Genomic DNA, 20,172 nt, shown 5'->3' on the forward strand with positions numbered 1-20,172 from the left:
AATTGCAAAGCAAATTTAATGCAATAATTAAAAGCTTTTTAAGTTTAACAGAATTTAAAATGTATAGTTTTTTTATTGTGTTTTTTTTCTATAATTTATTGAACAAATGGTAGTAAAATCTATTGGAAACATGTTCAAACTTTGTAAATATTATTAGCTAAAATAAAATTGCTTCCATAATTACTTTATAGTTTTTTCTAGTTTTATAGAATGTAATTTATTGGAAATAATATTTTGTGTTACTAATTTTAAGCATATGTTTAAATAAACTTAATGTAGTTGTTGAAAGCTTTTTAAGTTTAACAGACTGTAACAATTATAGTTATTTCCTATTGTGTTTCTCTAATATGTAATATATGTTTTTTCCATAAATTGAGTTTAAATATATCCATTCATTAAACACGTAATTTGGTTAATTCGACAACTCCATTAGCCGATAGTTTTTGATTGACATTTGGTATAGTTTTGAGAGTAATTCCGCCTCATTAAATTTTTGTTCCGCCGATTAACAAATTAAAATGAAGATCAGCTTATAAAGATTGCAATTTGTAGAAAGCAAAGCATATAAAATTACACAAAATTTATTGGCTTATTATTGATAATATTATAATTACCAAAAGATAACAATCATACATCTATTTTAACAAATTTCTAAATAAATTAATCAATTAAAAAGAGCTCGATAGTGAATGTGATTTGTAGCCACTCGCGATGTAATCTAATTAAATTTGTTTGTTCCCTCGCTAAGAATTTGTCTATTTGATGTCGCCTTTCGGATTTCGGATTGTCGTCGCCCACTTTAATTGGCATGTTTGGTTTTGGCTACAGCACTACAGCCATGTTGTCACTTTCAGTTAACAAGCATTTCATTAGCCTAATTTCAATGGCGAATCGCTGTTTGATTGTTAAGCCAGCCAAAGCTGAAAGCAAAGCCCAAAGCAAACGCTCGTCTCTCGCTCTCCATTCCAGCTGCTGACTTAACATTCGCATTACCATAGTCGCCCACAAGTCCTAGCACATTCCTCGCTTTCCCCCCCCCCTCTCTCTCTCATCACCCGCACTCTGTTCGCTTCGCTTTTCGTCATTTGCTAAGCAAACAGAAAGCAAACTGAAACGACAGCGACAGCGACAACGACACTGACAGCAACATTCGCCCAAAAATGGATGGTCAACTGTCACATGCGACGTATGCGCAATATTATGTATTCTGTTTTTCTTTTTTCTCGTCTTCTGCTTCAACTTCTTCTTTTATGCTTTAACTCCCATTAAATGTTTCTAGCACAGTTCTCTCTCTCTCTCTCTCGCATATTGCCCTGCATCTGCGCAGCTTTAGAAGGTTACCCAGTTACCAGAATCTGCTGTCGTCTCGAGGCGATAAAATTCACTGCATCCCCAGCTCAATATTCCTGTGTCTCGGTCTCGGTCTCGTTGCAGCTCAGCCATATGAAGCTATTACTGCTATTTTCGGTTTAATAGTGCAATGAACGGATGAAAAAGAGCACAAGCATAAAGGCATCGTTGCATGTGCTGTGAAAACTGATTAAGCTCGAAGGTAAAAGCAAATGAAAATGCTGAAAATATTTAAAATAAATATCAAATATATACAGTTCATAGTTCTGTTTATTGAATGCTGACTTGCTTTCAGAGCAAAGTTCATTACCAAATAGAGATTTCTCATAATTCATTATAATATTCTTGATGCAATGAGTTCTCTAGAGTTAAGCGGAAATACAGTGTACTTAGTACGCAACTTTTTTTAGCCAATAAAACTATTAACAAACATTTACCAGTCACTTTCTTGTCAATGTCCTTGCTGCATTAAAAAAAGTATGCTGCAAAATTTGGAATTATCATATATTTTTAAAGCCTTTTAAATATGTTGTAATTACAATTAGTCAATACATATGCTATAAAACAAATGTCAGAATAAGCAAATCATAATTTAGTTATAAAATATTATATATATTCAATACTTATTTTTAGTTGCCAACACAATACTATAAAAATATATTTCGGTAATTCAAATTCACTTATATATGGGTAATTCCATGACGGAGACCCTTTACATTGAATATAAAATAAACTGAAACAATTTTAAAAATAAGAAAAGTATATTTTTATAGCTCTAGATAAGTACTTTAATTAGAGCTAAGAATGGTTTTTGAATTTTCTTTCTGTTTTGTTTTGTGTTCTAATAATTGCAAAAATTAACAAATTCGTACGCACAACAAAAAAATTAATGAAATTATATATTTTATCGTAAAATAGATGAAGTTCCTAAAATAAATCTTAGCTCTAAATATAGTGCTTATATAAAACATTCACTTATTTTTAAAATTGTTTCAGTTTATGTTATTTTCACTGCAGTGCATTGTAAAAAGTCTCGCACGGGACAAATTTCGCCATGGAATTACCCATAACCTAAATATATCTAATTTTTTAGAATATAACTCATGATATTATTTAGCCAACACAATTATTTACAAATTCTATACGAAATATAACATCGGAAATTCTCTTTATTCATCGAATATTATGTTGAATTTATTTGTACAACTAAATTACAAGTAACCACACATATTTTCTAATATTTGCATCATTAATTTTGAAACTCATTTCATGCAACTCAGACCTTCATCAATTGTTTATACTGTTATCCAATTGCTGTCTATTGCTTATACACTTGCTGCAAAGGCACAGAGCAATGGCTGCTGGTCTGGCAACAGCAGCAAAAGGATCAATGTCAATGGCAGGAACAGCCAAAGAGGCTGCCATTGCCAGCTGCTGTTTGTGGTAGAGCGTTTCGATTTGTTGTTTCAATTGCGCCTGTTGCGTTGGCTGCTGTGGCTGCTGCTGTTGCTCGGCAACAATTGAGAGTTGCTGTTGCTGCTCCGATTCCACTGGCGCATCCATCGTGCCAGCAATTGATTCCTGCAGCCCGGACAATTGTTGTGGCATCTCGAATTCACCAGCTGGGAAACGTGATAATCGTTGTGAACTTAAGCCTGCCCGTTGCATTGATCTTTGCTGCTGTTGTTGCTGCTGCTGCTGCTCCCGCAATTGATTGTTGCAAGCGTCGCGCAATCGTAGCATCGATTGACCCAACTTAAGCAGCTCCGTTTGATTGCCATCAATCAATTTGTGTGTATCAAAATACCAGGCTATATTCAACTTTCTAAATGCGCCCTGCAACAGCATATAATTGTGCATGGAATCGCGTTCATTCGCCGGCCGATGTATGATCAGCACACTCGCAATGGAGCCGGGCAACACTTTGGCCATCAGGCGACACCAGACAACGCCATTGGCTAGATCCTGCAATCCATGCCAGCGCGGACTTGACACCGATTTGCGTATCCATTGCAGCAGTTGTGTTGTCTCATTGCCAGCTGTAGGCAACCAAAACTGAATTCGACAAATTTACTATTTATTTGAATTACTTACTGCTTTGCATGTTGTAAGAAAATACTGTGAATTTATTGTGCTAATCAGCATGTTAAAATGTGTGGCATACTCAGTTTCCACACCGAAAAAAAGAGTAGTTTTTAAAATATACCACATAGTATATTTGGTATATTGATGTAGTATTCCACATTAAAAATATACAATAGAGTCAAAAATATACCAGACAGATCAGGCTGACGATCTGTTATGTTTTGCACTTATACTATACAGTGAATGTAGTACTATACCAAATTTGGTATATTTTTAGTATTTTTGCGGTAATTAATTTGACATATTTACATATACTCGACTGTGAATTTATTGTGCTAATCAGCATGTGAAAATGTGTGGCATACTCAGTTTCCACACCGAAAAAAAGAGTAGTTTTTAAAATATACCACATAGTATATTTGGTATATTGATGTAGTATTCCACATTAAAAATATACAATAGAGTCAAAAATATACCAGACAGATCGGGCTGTCGATCTGGTATGTTTTGCACTTATATTATAGAGTGAATGTAGTACTATACCAAATTTGGTATATTTTTAGTATTTTTTCGGTAATTAATTTGGCATATTTACATATACTCGACTGTGAATTTATTGTGCTAATCAGGATGTTAAAATGTGTGGCATACTCAGTTTCCATACCGAAAAAAGAGTAGTTTCTAAAATATACCCCATGGTATATTTGGTATATTGATGAAGTATTCTACATTAAAAATATACAATATACCAGACAGTTCAGGCTGACGATCTGGTATGTTTTGCACTTATACTATAGAGTGAATGTAGTAATATACCAGATTCGGTATATTTTTAGTATTTTTGTGGTAATTAATTTGGCATATTAACATATACTCGACTGTAGCTGTCTTAATTGATTGTAGTTTCTAAAATATACTCCATGGTATATTTGGTATATTGATGTAGTATTCTACATTAAAAATATACAATAGAGTCAAAAATATACCAGACAGATCAGGCTGACGATCTGGTATGATTTGCATTTATACTATAGAGTGAATGTAGTGCTATACCAAATTTGGTATATTTTTAGTATTTTTGAGGTAATTAATTTGGCATATTTACATATATGTACTCGACTGTAGCTGTCTTAATTGATTGGTCTTAAAACTATAAGCATTTTGTCCTCTTAATAATAAGAACTTGGGTTTAATCAAAATGTGTTCTAAAATTAAAATGATCATGTGCCTGACACACATTATAGTATGTTACTAAGACCAAAATCTTGTTTTTAAAACGGTTTTTTGCAGTGCATTTAGCTCTCTCATCCTCTGTCTGCTGTTTGTCCATTCTTGGCACTTTGAATGGTCATTTAACACTTAACACATTGATTTGGCAAGTAGCCAATTGGCCCATTGGCCACTTCAGGAAATTACAGTGGGCCAATTTGTGTTTGGGCGGACATAAATCAATGCAAACATATTTCGAATACGAATTTTGCTTCATTAAAGCGTTGCTTACTTCGGTTTTTAGATGTTGTCCATCGCACCATTTAAGCAACTCTTTATTCAATCAGAGACAAAAAAAGAAGAAGAAATGTGTGTGTGTAGGATGTGTACTTGTCTCTTAGGATTCTCTTTTGCTTTGTACTTCCGCTGTCCGTTGGTCAAGACTACTCGTATTCCTCCTCTTCGTCCTCCTCCTACTCCCACCCACAGATTTTCTCATTCCTCGCAGTGTCATTCACAGGCAGCATGCAAATGAATGTTGCCCAGAATACGGCACGTGCAGCCATCGGCGGCTGCTGCCTTCATTCTCTTTTTTTTATTATATATATGTATATACATATATATACGTATTCTTTTTTGGCGAGGCAGCAACGAACAGTTGGCAAACGGCGTCACCTTAATGCGGCCATTTCATTTGGCCAGCAGCAAAAGTAGAAGTAGTTGGACGCCATCCTGTTGCAGGATGTGGCGCAGTTCTACACACACACACACATACACATAAATAAAATGCAAACAATGCTTGTTTCATTTGCGTAATAAAATATTTATACAGGTATTTAGTTAGCTGGACTGAAAAATAAAGCGCGCTCCTTGGCACACGAACAAAAAAAACAACAGCAGCAGCAAGGCCAACGACCAAAATTAAGCGAAATGCCCATCCGACAAAAAAAAAACGAAGATACACAAAAAAATGTATCAAAAATAGAAGGTAAATTAAATACGCCAAAAGAAAAAAAGATGAAAAACAAAAATGTGAAAAGCCCATCGCATCGCTTTACGCTTTAATATGAAAGCCGAGCCGAACTCTTTTTGCCTGCCCATTGTTTTTTTGGGGCTCGCAAAATGAACAGTGTCTAGACGTCATTTCTCAGCCAAGAGTCGAGAGTCCTGAGTCCTGAGTCGAGCTGAGAGTCGAGCATCAGACAAGTGCTCTCTACTGTCTCTACTCTGGCTGTCCAACAAATATCCTTATCTCTGTCGCCCGACGCGATATGTTAGATAAATCAGCACGTTCTGCGATTTAACCGTGGAGGTTGAGCTACAGAAATTCGAGCATGACATGGATATTGCTTTCGTTTATCATCGTCCGCCCATCGTTATAGAATGAGGCAAAACATTGACCATTGAATTGAAAACAAGACATCCAACACACACACACAAACACAACTGATTTTTATTATTATTTATTGTTTGCAAGTCTATTGATATTAAATGCAACTTTGCTCATTTTATTATTATTCTTATTAATGAACTCCTTTGTAAACTGCATTTTGCATATGCTAATGCTAATCATGAATAATGTTATACTTTTATGAATATATTCTTTAAAACTTTAGAATAACAAAACATAGTATTTAATAATAATCAAATAATGAATATTATTGTTCAATACTTTGTTTCCTTTTCTCTTCTTTTTTTCTTGCCTTTTCTAAGCTTTGCTACAGATAATATTCTCAATCAACATTGGGCTAATTTTAAAGTTAAGTTTTAAATTTTGCAAACTACTTTGTTAATTGTTAAATAAAACATTTTCATTTTTAAAACTTTTGCGAATCTTTCTTTTATAATGCTTTCATTTTTTATCAAAATTGGGTGATTTTACAAAACCATAATATCATGACCTACATATCATATAATATTTTCTAGATCTTAACGTTATTGAAAAGTATACGAAGAGGGAAAGCAATACGAATTTAAGTTAATATTAAGTGCAGCTGTTAAATGTGCTTGGAGTGAGATTTCCTTGATCTCCGTGGATTCCTTATATAATTCTATGAAGGATCGAATATATTAAGTTATAACAAAGGAGGCAATACTCAATATGCAATACAAAATTACACATTATTTTGAGAAGAAAATGTTTTTAAACCACATTATATATCAAAAGATTTTTCATGTCAACTTCTTTTCAAATATCATTCAAATAATAACTATTAAACAAATTTGAATGTAAGTAAAGGTGCGTCTCTCTTATCTATATTTATTTACTTTTATACAATTTAAGCTTATTTTGTATTTAGTCGAACTCAAAACCAGCAGTGTATATATCTTTTCTTTACATATTTTTATAAAATTTTAACTAGTTTTCTATTTTGTCCTTAAATATTATATTTGAAGAATTCATACAGTCCTGACTTTAACTACTATGTATACTACATAATATAGACTCCATTATTTCTTAAAATAAAATTCTGTGTTCTAGTCTTTAAAATATTCAAAAGATTTTCGCTTTTAAGTTCAAAGGCTCTATTGACTAAGCTCCTTAGACTTTGCTGCTTGTTCGCTAGCTAATTTGCATTTGTTGCCCACTGTTCAAAAGGTACAAAGCAATACTTTCATATATATATATTTTGCAAAGTTTTTGGATGAAAAAAAAAACGAACTGCGCCAGTTTGAGCTGCAGTCAAGTTGTTCACTATGACCATGGAAGAAGCTTGTGGTTGCAACAACGACGCCGGCGACTGACTGTAACGTGCTTTATCGCAGAGACGTTAATTAATCTGTGACGCCTCCAACGTGATTGTTGCGGCTGCTGCATCTTCGTGCAGGTCGAATTGCTGGCATGCCCCCGATGCTTGCCCCCGATGCTTGCCCCCGATGACAGGCAAACGCTGACTCGCTGTCGTTGTTGCTGTTGAGCGAGGCTGTAAACATTTTTAACACGTTTTTACGAAACGGAAATTCTTCTAATATTTTTACATAATTTTATGTGCGGCAAACAAAAGAGAGATGAAGCTAAGAGTGTGAGTGAAAGGGCGAGCCAGAGACGACCACGACCGCAATGACAATTAACAAAATAAACAAAATGTAGCAAAAAAAAAACGAACGAAAAAAATAAATAAAAAAAGCGACACATTGTGAGTGAGTTGTAGGCAATTGAGAGGAGGGTGAGTGAGCGAGGGACGCCTTGGGTGGGGTGGTGGCAGGGTGGCAGGGTGGCATGAGGCTGGGTGGCTGTTGGGGGCACTCACTTGCCGTGGCACACAAAACAGCGCTTTTTAATGTGCGGTCAACAGTCAGGCGAATGTCTAAATTTGAAATGTCAGCGTTGTCAACGGCAATTTAGTCGACAACAACAACAACAACAACAACAACCTGCAACATTTTGTTGCACAATGTTTTCTGCTGCTTTTGTTGACAACAATTACACTTGTACACAAATAATGCACAATACATAATAATAATTACGAAAAGCTTTCAAATGCGCTTTGTTTTAAATGTTTTCGCCGGGTCGCGTCGCGTCGCGTCGCGCATTTTGCCGCCACATTTTTGGGCTTTGGGGGGGGCCTTGGCATGAGCACGAAACATGCGGCACGCGGCCTGCGGCCTGAGGCATGAGGCATGCGGCATGCGGCATCCAGCGTACAACATGATGTTTGCCCAATACACTCGTAAGTAGTGTTGTCTGGTAACCTTTGACCTCCCGTTCCCTCCGCCATTCAAGGGTCGAGTGTTGTGCAATTCTCTCTGACTAAGCACAATCTTAGCCAAAGTACCCAACACATTATTTTCAACATTATCAATAAATAACTTTATAGCAAAAGTACAAGCACACACACACACATACTTATATTGTCTATTATTTTGTGTTTGTCTTGAAACCTTGACCACTTGCTGGCCATCAACATTTTTTTTAACGCGCTTTTTTATTATTTCAGATTCTTTGACAAAATTTAATAATCATTGAGGAGACACCAACACAAAAAAAATTAAGTAAAAACGAAACTAAACAAATGATCTTTGACAAGTCTTCCATGACAAATTGAGCTTTGGCACTGTGCTTCTAGGCTAAGCAACTCAATTTTCGTTTTACTGCTGCTATACCGAATACCCTGTAAAAACAGTTTCTATAAAACGTCTGTCTGTCTGTTCTTTTAAAAACGTAAACGATACAATTTCATTACAGTATTCGTCTATTTGTAAGGAAGTTGCTGTCATTATCAAATAGTAAAGTTCATTTTAAAATCACAATTATTAAACAAGTCTGTCTTTTACAGCAATTAAGTACAGTATCTGTTGCGAATACCTTGGAAAAATTAGTTTTCTATAGACTTAAATTAAAAGGTATTCGTCAGTATATAATTCGAGACCCTTTAACCCACTTAAGGCAATCCGTCTGTCTGTCTGTAACTGTTATAACTAAAGCTGCAAAAATTTACAATGATTTTAGTCTATTAATAAAGTTTTCTTCGGTTTTCATTTTATTAAGTAAAGAATCTGTACAGCAAATTTTTAAGTAACTTAATATCAAAGGAGTATTAAATATTTAAAAATAAACCAAACCTCAACACAAATATGAGGATTACTATTAATAAAGTATCTTCTATTTTTTGAAATTCATAAATTTGTATTTAAATAAAAAATTTTTATTTTTTCTAAGAATTGGAGTCTTTAATAAATTACGCTTTGTTAAAAGATTCTTAATTTTTGTATTACATTGTTTTAAATAATTTTTAAAATAAATAAAAAATAGTAATCAATTTTAAAATTTATAATTTTTATATAATTTTTCGTTAAGATTGACACTATTTAATTTGTTAGATTTAGTACGTAATAAAATTATTACATTGTTTTAAATAGCACAAGTAATTTTGAAAAATAAATAAATAAACAATAATTAAGTACATTTTAATTCATTGATATATATTTTTTAAGTCTTAGATTCTTTATTTAAGTATCCTTAACTATTTTTTACGTTTTTAGCTAATTTCAACATTAAAAATATATGTTTCAAATTAAAATATAAACCGAAAAATGATCTTGAATTTTATTAGTCAAATTCATAATTTATATACATAATTTGCCGTCTTTAATTTAATATTCTTGGTTATAATATTTAGTTTTTTTTGATACCTAACTTTTCAATAAATTTTTCATTTCTTAAAATAAATAATCAATTAATCTATTAAGCTCACTGAAACTTAAAGCCCGCGCATTTCTTATGAATTTTTGCCATATTTAAAGCTATCGCATTTCATTCGAACGCACTCAAATGCTCGCTTTGTGGAGTAGCTTCATTTCTATGCAAGATGTCACACAGAGCAACAGAGACGCCAGCTGAAAACCAAACATAGATAAAACCAAAAAAATAAAAAAAAAGGAAAAAAAAATATTGTCAACGCGAATTAGTGACACATTTTCGAATTCGATATAAATGTTTTTATGGATTACTCGAGGAGACTCAGCGAAGCGCAGAGAGCAAGTAATACTTATATATATACTACATATATAGTATGTATGTTTGTATGTCGTCGTCGTCTTCGTCGTCGTCAGGCTGGTAGCTACATTGATAGTAATTGCGAGCAGCATGCACAATTGCAGTCGCTTGGAGCTTACTAAAAAACGAGACGCGTAATAAATCCATAATCCAAGGCGACAATTTGAATCATTGCACTGTAAATGCAATGGCGTAGTATGCCTGTGTGTGTGTGTGTGTGTGTGTAGAGTGGTGTGTGTGTGTGTGTGACAGTTCGTAGTGCAAAGGTCTCGGGTCGAGGAGGCAAACGCTTGACAGGCAAAGGCGTTGTCACAGCTGCAGCAACTGCGACTGCAGCTTCAGCTTCAGCTTTAGCTCGAGCTTCAGTTTCAGTTTCAGTTTCCAGCTCACAGCTTCGCATCCAAAGACAAGACAGTCCCAGTTGCAGTCACAGTCACAGTTGTTTTCCCGCTGTTCCTGCTGCTTGCTGTCTGCTGCCGGGTTCACTCCCTTTTTTTTTTTTGTGTTGTCTTTTTGTTTTATTGCATTTCACTTTACTGTTGTTTTTTTGTGAACACAGCTCCCGACGCCAAATTCATTTGGCTCCCAACCCATCGAAAATGGCTGTTACCCCCCGGTTGCCCGTTTGCCAGTTTGCCAGTTTGCCAGTCTGCCAGTTGCCGCTGTCAGGCATGTGAAAATTGCATTTTATGCTGCGCGCTCCGCTGCCACTTGCTGCCACTTGCTGCCTCCCAAATCTTGCCAAGCCTGTCACAGTGAAGCCGCGCTTCCGCTGCATCCTTAGGCAGAGGGCATCTTCCTGCTGCTGCTCCTGCTGCTGCTGTGTGTTTGCCTTTGCCTTGGCAGTTAAAATAATCATAATAAAAACAAAATCCAGAGCACAAATGCGCCACAGACGAAGACGACGGCGATGGCGATGGCGATGGCAAAGACGAAGACGAACTCGGCAAATAGGATTGGGAATAAGATGGCCAAAGAGAACAAGCGAAAGCACATTAAAGTGCAACAACAATGAATGTCAACATTTACGAGTGCACTTTGCTCAAGCTCCAGACTCAGACACAAAACAGGACAACAGCTCCTTCCTCAGCTTGGACATCGGATATGGGGAATATAGGTTATGGGAATGCCTCACGGCTCGGCTTAGTTATCTTGTCTGATGCGCAGTCAAAGCAATCCATTTAATTTGCCACTTAATGAAGTCTTGGCCAACTTACAGCAGCTCTTGAAACTGACGCCATTCGATTTATGGGCCAACTCTTTTCCATTGGCATCGGGATTTTCATGTTGCGGTTGCTTGGCAGCCAAATAGTAAATTCTGGACTCGCTTGATGTTGATTTTGCAAAATTTCCTGTTGGGTCTGGCTTTTCACTGGCATGCCGTTATCATCGTATCAGCATGGTCAACCAACCAACTAACTCTCTCTCTCTGTTAGCCAATTGGCCAACTAAGCTGTGGCCTGAAAGTTCTCGTTAAAGTTCTATCTTGACCGAGCTTTTATCATTTTTTAATTACTAACCAAACAATTGAAGTACTCCAAATAGTTTGCTAATATTGCATAAGAATAAATGTAACTAAAATATTGTATCGTATTAATGCAGTTGCACATACTGCAAAAGAAAATCATTTAGATAATTGAATAAAATATATAATGGATATATTTAAAAGAAATATTGTATAGTGTAACACAATTGAATGAGTGCTTTAAAAATACTTACACATCACACATAGTGACTATCTTATTGGCTTGAAAATTAGTAAGTTTTTAGATAATTAAGTTAGTTATTATGATTATTAATTTTGAGTGAAATTTTGAATGATATGTTGTGTATAAATGGCGTTAACACTTAAGTTATATGGCTGTCAATTTCAATTAGCTCTTAGCGGGATCCAATGAAAAGTACTTCGAATTATTGCGAGCAACACATAGGAGATCAATCAAATCAAATAAATTAAGTAAAACTTAAATTAAATTCAAACTAGATACATATCTAATTTATTACTAATAACGCTGGCAAAATCATATAAATATTTTATGCAATGACATTTTCCCCAAGAATTTTATAACGAAGTCATGTACACCTTAAAATGTAAATGGTTTTCCGTATCTACTTGAGCCGAATAAAAAATGGAAGCTAGTTTTTTAGTTTTCCCAAACTATTGATTGACTCCACTTGTCGCTGGAAATCGAAATGTTATCCGTAAATCCCCAAGCAATCGTGGCCAAAATAAACTAACACGAACAGCAGCACGTACAACCACACACACACACACACGCACACAACTATGGAATATGGTGGAATAGTTAGATGAGGTGAAGCAAAGTTGAGAGTCAGGTTAGCAACCTGTATGCAATGCAATATTGAAATGGCTGCTGTTGCTGCTGGTTGCAGTTGCTAAAGCCGAGTTCGCCTAATTATGCGGTGTTGCCCAAAACACACACGCATAATACATGGAGATTGGAAGAGGTAGGTCGTTGATACGTTGACCCCCCCCGTATGGTTAGGTAGGCCTAGCTCCAAAACTTAGTTAATGTTCGAGGCCTGCTGTAGGCAGAGAATCTTAAATAAGTAATGACCAGTGATGTCAATCATGCGCTGCTGCTGCTGCTGCTGCTGCTGCAGTTGTGTGATTACGTTTTTGGTCAAATGTATGTGTGTGTGTGTTGAACCATTGAGCATTTGACCCCTTTGCTTGTGCTGGTCAAAGTTCAATGTGCATTGTGGTAGGCATTGTGAAGGCTGATTTTTGACCACTTTAGCCAGTGACACGAACGATATGTGTCAATCAGCAAAACGAGGCCGAGCTTCGTACACAAATTTTCGTTTGCCATGAAATGCGAGGCAAATGTTTGGCAAAATGTTTCAACTAATTCCTCGTTGCATTAATTAAATGAGTTGCTTTGCTTTTCACACACATACGTACGTTCTGATTCTGAATCTGATTCGTGTGCAACGTGCAGCATGAATGCGTGCAATCCTGCAACCTGCAACCTGCATCAACTTGCTGCAACGTGTACGTTGTGCATTGGCATTGATTGAGTTCAAAATGCAAATATTGAAAAATGACACAAAACACAGAACACAAATGCAAAAATGTATTTTTTCAAAATTTTTAAAGCCATTGCCAACGGCAGCAAATGCAAAGGATAGAAACAGAGAACGACACTCGAGTGTGAGGGGAAAGAGACGTTGAACGAAATTGAATTGTACACAGAAAAATACGTGCAACTTGTGTGTGCTGCACAATTGATTTGGTAAATGCAACTTTTGAACAGCTAAATTTAACCCAAAAAGTTTTCATATTTGCAGATGTGTGTGAATATTTTTATTAATGTTTTAAAGAGGTCGATTTATTAAAGAATTTTAAAGAAATTTGCTATTTTTAAAGATTGTTTTTTTTATTATTTTTTTTTAATTATATGATAATAGAATTCAGAAGGTGAAATTTAGTTATGCTATTGTTGTTGTTGATCACTTTAAGCCGCCATGAAGAGCTAAAATGTGCCAAGTGAGTGGATGAAATTCCAGGCGAACATAAATCAGCAGTAGGCTGAAATACTGCAAGTCACTTGCTTAGTGAGTGGCGCCATCTATCGTTCCTTCTGGTAATGACGATTTAAGCGCCCCCCCTAAAAAATGCTACAAAATATGATATGTAATAAAAGTGGCCTTAGAGCGTCAAATTTTAAATATGAAATTGAAAAGTTACCAACAAAAGCAAATCAAAATTCAGTTACTCTACGTGAATGCAGTGATCACTTGTTGATGAAGGGCAAATAAGAGACAAGTCGATAGGTGAAATAACAGGCGAACATAAATCAGCAGTAGGCTCAAATACATCGAGTGGCGCCATCTATCGTTCTTACTGGCAATGACACCCTTAAAGTATGCTACAAAATATGATCAATTTCTGAAATTGCTTCCGCGCGTCAAATTTGAAATTGAAAAGCAAGCGACAGAAAAGCAAATTCTTTAATATTTTTTTTAATTATTTAATGACTAATTACCGAGAATGCTTTGGCATTCTTGTAAAATATGAGTATAATTTTGTTTCTTTACAAACTATTGAGTTTCAACTTTAGAGAGTGACTTTAAAGTAATACACTCGTTTGTTGCCTTAAAGCAACCACACTCGGAGACCATGTTAGATGAACCCACACGTGTCTCCCTATTGCTCTTTGCCGCAAATGGAAAAGCACTTTCTCACTTAGTGGATGCGTGTGGCCGTGTGTGTGTGTGTGTATGTGTGTGCGTTTGTGTGTGTTAACCAAAATCAAGCCGACTATTTTGCATACGCAAATAAAAATAAATAAATTGAAATACATGCCATCCAAGCGCAACCCAACACACAGCCCACATTTGCCTCTCCGCATTCCCCTTTCCACTATTATATGTATATATAGTATATGTATAACACGCATGTAAATCGTTGCTTTACACACACAAAATGCCACCTGTGGGGCCCGCCTCCAGCTGTAGCCCCCAAAACACCAACACCAACACCAACACCAGCAGCTCTCTCTGGCTGTCTGGGGTGTTGTTTGCCAGCTTACAGGTAAATTTGCTTTTTCTCCACGTCGTTCTTTTTTTTTTTTTTTTTTTGTTGGTAGAAGGTTGCGATGTGTGTTGTTCGCTACTGTCAATTGTTGAAATGCGTGGTCCGCTTTTCCTTTTTCCATTTTTCGCCCCACTCCGATTCTCACTCAAAGCGCCCCCACACATTGTCTGCTCAACTATTTTGCATATTTTCCGATTTTTAGCAAAGCTAAAATGGGCATCGTTTGTACTTCACTTGATGCCATACACAGGAGTATTCACCGTGTAGATTTTTTTGCTCGTTTCAGGAAAAGTAGCAAACAGAAAGTGCACATCTCAAATAGATATTTCCCTGGAGCAATTAAAATTATAAACAGCGAGCATTTGCAACTAGTTGGAGTTTTTTTTCGCTTCAACTGTTAAAAATTTAAACAAATATTTAGATTACAAAAAACTATATTTATTTATTAAAAGTAAAGACATTTTTTTATTGTTAATTTAAATTGTAAAAGAGTTTGAATAAAGAGTTTGGACTCTAGTTGAGAATTCTCTTGAGAAATGTAATACATACAATTTAAATACTAAATATTGTACACAGTTTAGTCATGACTTCAATAAAAACTTAAACAATAATCAAGCATAACTCAGTCAACTTCAAATATTCCCAGCACGCAACTGATGACACACATAAATCTGTCAAGAGAAGCAAAAAAAATTATGGAAAACCTGAACGTACGCAACGAAATTCGAAATTCGAAATTTGGTTTGTTGCCTGGCCTTGGACCCATAAAAATGGCTAATCGATTAAAGTGTTTTAATCAATGCCGAGGCAGGTTTTTCTTTATGGATGGGAACGCAATTACAACTAATTTACTGCCGCCCCCCGCATATGCAATAAAATGAAATTAAATGCCATAAATCAATGCCAAATACTTTGGCTAGCTGCTGCTGCTGCTTCTCTTTCTCCAAATAAAACCCAAAAGCGCTGTTCATATTTACGACACACACACACACACATATTTGTGCCTTGACCTTTGACCAGCTGCTTGTGTGAAGGAGGCTTTTGATGGTCGATTGAGGACACTTTTGAAGGCACTAAAGGCCTTGATTAGATTATCACAAGCGCTCGAATTGAATAGCTTTTTTGTACTTAAGTGCTGCAAATTGATAATGCTTTTGCAATGATCTTATATAAATGCTGATTAAAGCATTGGACAGGTGACAGGATTCAAAGCGTGCGGCCAAAGTTAAAGCAACAAAACACACAGCAAACAAAAAAAAAAAAGCAATCCAATCAAATGCCAGCAAAAGTGGTCAACGTCTTGTGGGTGAACCGTGGCCTGGCGCCAATCGAACAATGGTATGCAATAATTGGAGGAGAGGGCCAACATACACACACACATACTCACACACATACATGCGACGGAAATCACCTGATCTGAAGGCTGCTTCGAGTTGAGTCAAGTCGAGTCCAGTCCAGTTCGGTGGCAGCAGCAAAAATAGTCACAATAAAATGCCAACTGCCAATAAACGTCAATAAATCAAACAATTGTGCTGGGGCCAAGTTGTGTGACGGCGTGCGCCAAATAAGTCCAGTCGAAAAAACAAAAAAACAGCCAAAAGCCAAAAGCCAATGGAGCCAATGGAGCCAATGGAGCCAAGCCATTCAAACTCTCCACAAAAACAAGCAGCGATAGCAACAATAGCAAACCAAAAAAACTAAAAGACAAACTGTCAGGCCATGTTTTCATTGAATGTGGCTCATATATCGCAGCTATGCTACCAAATGCACTTGCTTCACTCCTCTTCCTCTTAAGAGTTCTACTTGATTAGAATAATTCGTTAATAGCGGATTCACCTCAACCTTTGCTTGTAGCTCTTCAAAAATAAATCCTACTGTTTGATATATACTTTTTTTATACCCGCTACCCATAGGGTAGAAGAGTATTATAACTTTGTGTATTATAACTTTGTATCTAACAGATAGAACGAGGCATCTGGTATCTATATATATTCTTGATCAGCGTCAACAGCCGAGACGAACTAGCCATGTCCGTCTGTCCGTCTGTGTGTCTGTCCGTCTGTCCGCATAAACTCCTAGATCTCACAGACTATAAGAGATAGAGCTATCATTTTTTTTTTCGACAGCATTTGTTATGTTTGCACGCAGATCAAGTTTGTTTCAAATTTTTTTTCACGCCCACTTCCGCCCCCGCAAATCAAAAAAAATCGAATAAGAAGCGTAATTTAAAAGCTAGAGTTGCGAATTTTGGTATATACAATAACAACTAAAGTAGTTACGATTCCTGAGAATTTGGTTGCGATCAGATACAAATTTTGGAAGTTATTAAAGAAATACTTTTGTATGGGCAAAAACGTCTACTTACTAGGGGTCTAATTTGCTTTGGCTGACAATCTGGTATATTGTGCCGTCTAAGGTATATTTTGAATGCGGTACTACACCGATATACCACATATACCATTTGGTATATTTTTAGTATTTTTGCAGTATATTCGGTATATTTTGAGAATAATAACGCAAAATATATTGTTCTTATTTAAAATGGATAGCGGGTATCTCACAGTCGAGCACACTCGACTGTAACTTTCTTACTTGTTTTTGTATTCATGCTGTAGCTATAAATGTGGTTTACAAACATAATAAGTAAATATCAGGCAAGAAATTAATTTCAAAGAAATATATATAACATTCAATGTATAGAATATAACTAAAAAAACTAGTAGCATTAAACATTTTGAGGCTTTATTACGATTGGACAATGAATTTATAATGATACCTAACAATTTGGATATTCGTAATTGGGAACATTAAGCAGAAAAATTGAAACTACTCGTTTTTCATTATAATGACTAGAAATTTGATTGGCTTCATTGGGATCAGCCACTAGCGCCAGACGTTCTTGGTATTAATTTCATGCAGTTGCGGCTGTTGCTGTGTTTGGACTGACATCCAAATCGGCCAAAGGCACAAATGTTTTATATACGTCTATGTTTTGTGTGTGTGTGTGTGTGAATGTGTGTTATCAATAGAATTGTTTTGTGTGTGTGCGTGTTTGTGTGTATTATTAACTCGATTCGATTCAATTAAAATAGATTTTGTGTTCGTTTTTTTTTTGCTGTAGTTGCTGTAGAGTGGGGGGACATTAGGGACTTGGTTGAATTGTTTCGGTTCGGAGTTTAAATTCTTCTCCCCCCTAACGTGTGTAGATGGTTTTGATCAAGGAACCCTGCTGGGACATTGTATCCTCGTGCAGTTGATACTGAAGCACATAGGCGCTCTCCATGCGTAGACCATCGCGTAATTTGCCACCAATCTCCAAGGCAGCCTCCTCATTATTCCCATTTGCTGTCCAAATCGAGATCTTATTGTTCTTCTTGCGTATGTTGACCACGGCGCCGCACAGCTCAGCCGAATAGTCACAGCTCTCGCCGATGAGCACCAGCATTGTGTCCAGCCAAAAATTATCCAAATCATTCTTATTGGTCTTGTTGAGTGTGATCACCCAACGCCCGCCCTTAACATTCGCCTCATCCTCCCACATTGGTCGTATGCCCTTCTTGAACAGACAATAATCGCTGCCCATTTTGATCTCCGACGGTGTCTTGATGTGATTGATTAGGCTCCAAAAGTTCTCAACCGTCTTGAAGCTGGCCACCTCGTGCAGCATCTCCTCCCAGCTCTTGCTGCGATCCGGCTCCAAATACCACAGCGTCCACTCGCTGTGCAACGGATGATGCGGCTCCTTGGATACCGATTGCACATTCCCATCGCTGTCCTCATTGCTCTTGTCCTCTTGCTCGTCTGCACTCAAATCGCTGGCCAATGGTTCAACCATTACAGAATCACTAGGAGAACATGGAGAACTCTCGTCGCTGCAGCATGCGGATGCATTGAGTATGCTTTTGCAGCTGACACTGCTGCCACTGTGGCCAGATTCGTTGGACTTCTCGGTGGGAGTAACAGAGACCGATGCAGTAACAGAGACAGAGACGGAGACAGAGGTAGGGGCGGAGGCGGTGCAGCTTTGCACCGGCGCTGTGGAGAAATCATCGTTGTTGGAGCACGACTTGAACATTGTCTTGGGATTGGCAAAGTTCTTCATCTTGTAAAAGTTCGACATATCGCACTCTTCTGTTCACAAAAAAACAATCTTCTGCTGCAAGAGAAAAAAACATAAAAACAATATAAAAAAAAAACATAACATTACAACTTTTACTTTTGTTGGATTTTATAATTTTTTTTTTTCAATTGCGCCCGCGAATTACTTGATCTGTGCTCGGCTCCGAATTGGATTTTATTGCTTTTGATTTTTGGATAATCACAACATGCAAACGATGTTATTACTGTTCTAGAAAGCAAACGATTTGACGGATCCTTTCACAAGGCCTGCTTTGCGACTAACTCAAATTTTGTTGTTTGCTGTCAACTGCCTACTTAAATTAAAATTGTTATCTGTATACAAAATGTTAACACTTTATAAATTAAGTATTTTCTTCATTATTTTTGAAAGCTAAAAAAAAGTTTTAACTAGTGGAAAACGTGTGTGTCAAACACAGAGCAGGATTTTGCCTAGCCAAAGCCAAATTTCAATTCCAATCGCACGCAAAAACTTGACGAGTTTCTAAATAAACATTTACACATGCCCAACCACCAAAACACACATGCATATAAAAAGCACACCCACACGCATACACACACACACACACACTCAAGCACAGCACTCGAAACACACTCGGCCGACACGGTGAAGCAAACGCTTCACGCATTTCTTATTAGCTGCACTTCAAAAACTGTGAAAAGTTGTGCTCGAAACTTATTATGCTGCTTACCAAAAAGGAAAAAAAAAATGGAAGAAGAGGAGAAAAAAAAGAAAGACGGAAGTGGATGGCAGTTGAAGGACATGGATGTGGAAATGGAAATGGAAGGGAATAAGTAAGCCAACTTTAACTAATGGCAACATTTTTGTTTGCTCATGTCGAGTGTTATTGAGCCAAAGCAAAAGAGCAAACTTTCATTTGGCTCCGGCTGTCATAAGTTTAAATGGGGTTATCGAGTGGGTGGCGCAAGGAAAATGGAAAATAAGCCAGAAGGCAAGCGCTACAAGGATATACCATACATCTACATATATATAAAATGTCAAGTCGAAAAAGCAAAAGCAGGCAACAACAAAAACCGTTAGCCATGAGTGGCAAATATTTGTGCAATGGCCAAATATGGAAACCGAATCCTCAAGCTGCTAAACTCAAAATTGAGATTCCAATTAGTCAGAAGCTGAGTGCATGGCATTACCTGAAATCTATCTAGCCTTCATCATCATCGTCAACGTAGTCATCATCATCATGCCCTAAAGTTATTATCGGCATCGTTCTTCTACACATTACGGTGAACACCTTGTTTGTGCAAGTTTTTGCCTTAGATTTGGATTTTGAACTCGAAAAGTTGCTCCATCATCAACTTTGGGCAAAATTGT

General features: G+C 36.6%; 2 protein-coding genes across 3 annotated transcripts; both read right to left on the reverse strand.

Moving 5' to 3' along the window:
* Positions 1-2,501: 2,501 nt before the first annotated feature.
* Positions 2,502-3,533, reverse strand: LOC132795834 (uncharacterized). The gene is made up of 2 exons (XM_060806743.1): positions 3,445-3,533; positions 2,502-3,389 (listed from the first exon to the last, which is right to left on the reverse strand). Exons 1-2 carry the CDS (start codon positions 3,452-3,454, stop codon positions 2,638-2,640), a joined length of 762 nt encoding a protein of 253 aa, XP_060662726.1. The 5' UTR covers positions 3,455-3,533; the 3' UTR covers positions 2,502-2,637.
* A 14,242-nt stretch (positions 3,534-17,775) lies between these two features.
* Positions 17,776-19,076, reverse strand: LOC132796776 (eukaryotic translation initiation factor 4E1). Of its 2 annotated transcripts, none has more exons than XM_060808054.1 (2): positions 18,919-19,076; positions 17,776-18,855 (listed from the first exon to the last, which is right to left on the reverse strand). In XM_060808054.1, the coding sequence occupies exon 2, from the start codon at positions 18,820-18,822 to the stop codon at positions 17,896-17,898; it is 927 nt and encodes a 308-aa protein (XP_060664037.1). In that variant the 5' UTR covers positions 18,823-18,855; positions 18,919-19,076; the 3' UTR covers positions 17,776-17,895. The 2 variants fall into 2 exon arrangements, with proteins under 2 accessions (XP_060664037.1, XP_060664036.1); XM_060808053.1 differs by having other exon boundaries at positions 17,776-18,858; positions 18,919-19,075.
* Between the last annotated feature and the right edge of the window lie 1,096 nt (positions 19,077-20,172).

The sequence above is a fragment of the Drosophila nasuta genome, chromosome X, assembly GCF_023558535.2.
Source record: "Drosophila nasuta strain 15112-1781.00 chromosome X, ASM2355853v1, whole genome shotgun sequence".
NCBI classification, from domain to species: Eukaryota; Metazoa; Arthropoda; class Insecta; order Diptera; family Drosophilidae; genus Drosophila; species Drosophila nasuta.

Excerpts from the sequence above, each read along its gene's own strand:
- LOC132796776 (XM_060808054.1), bottom strand. The coding sequence starts at position 18,822 with ATGTCGAACTTTTACAAGATGAAGAACTTTGCCAATCCCAAGACAATG.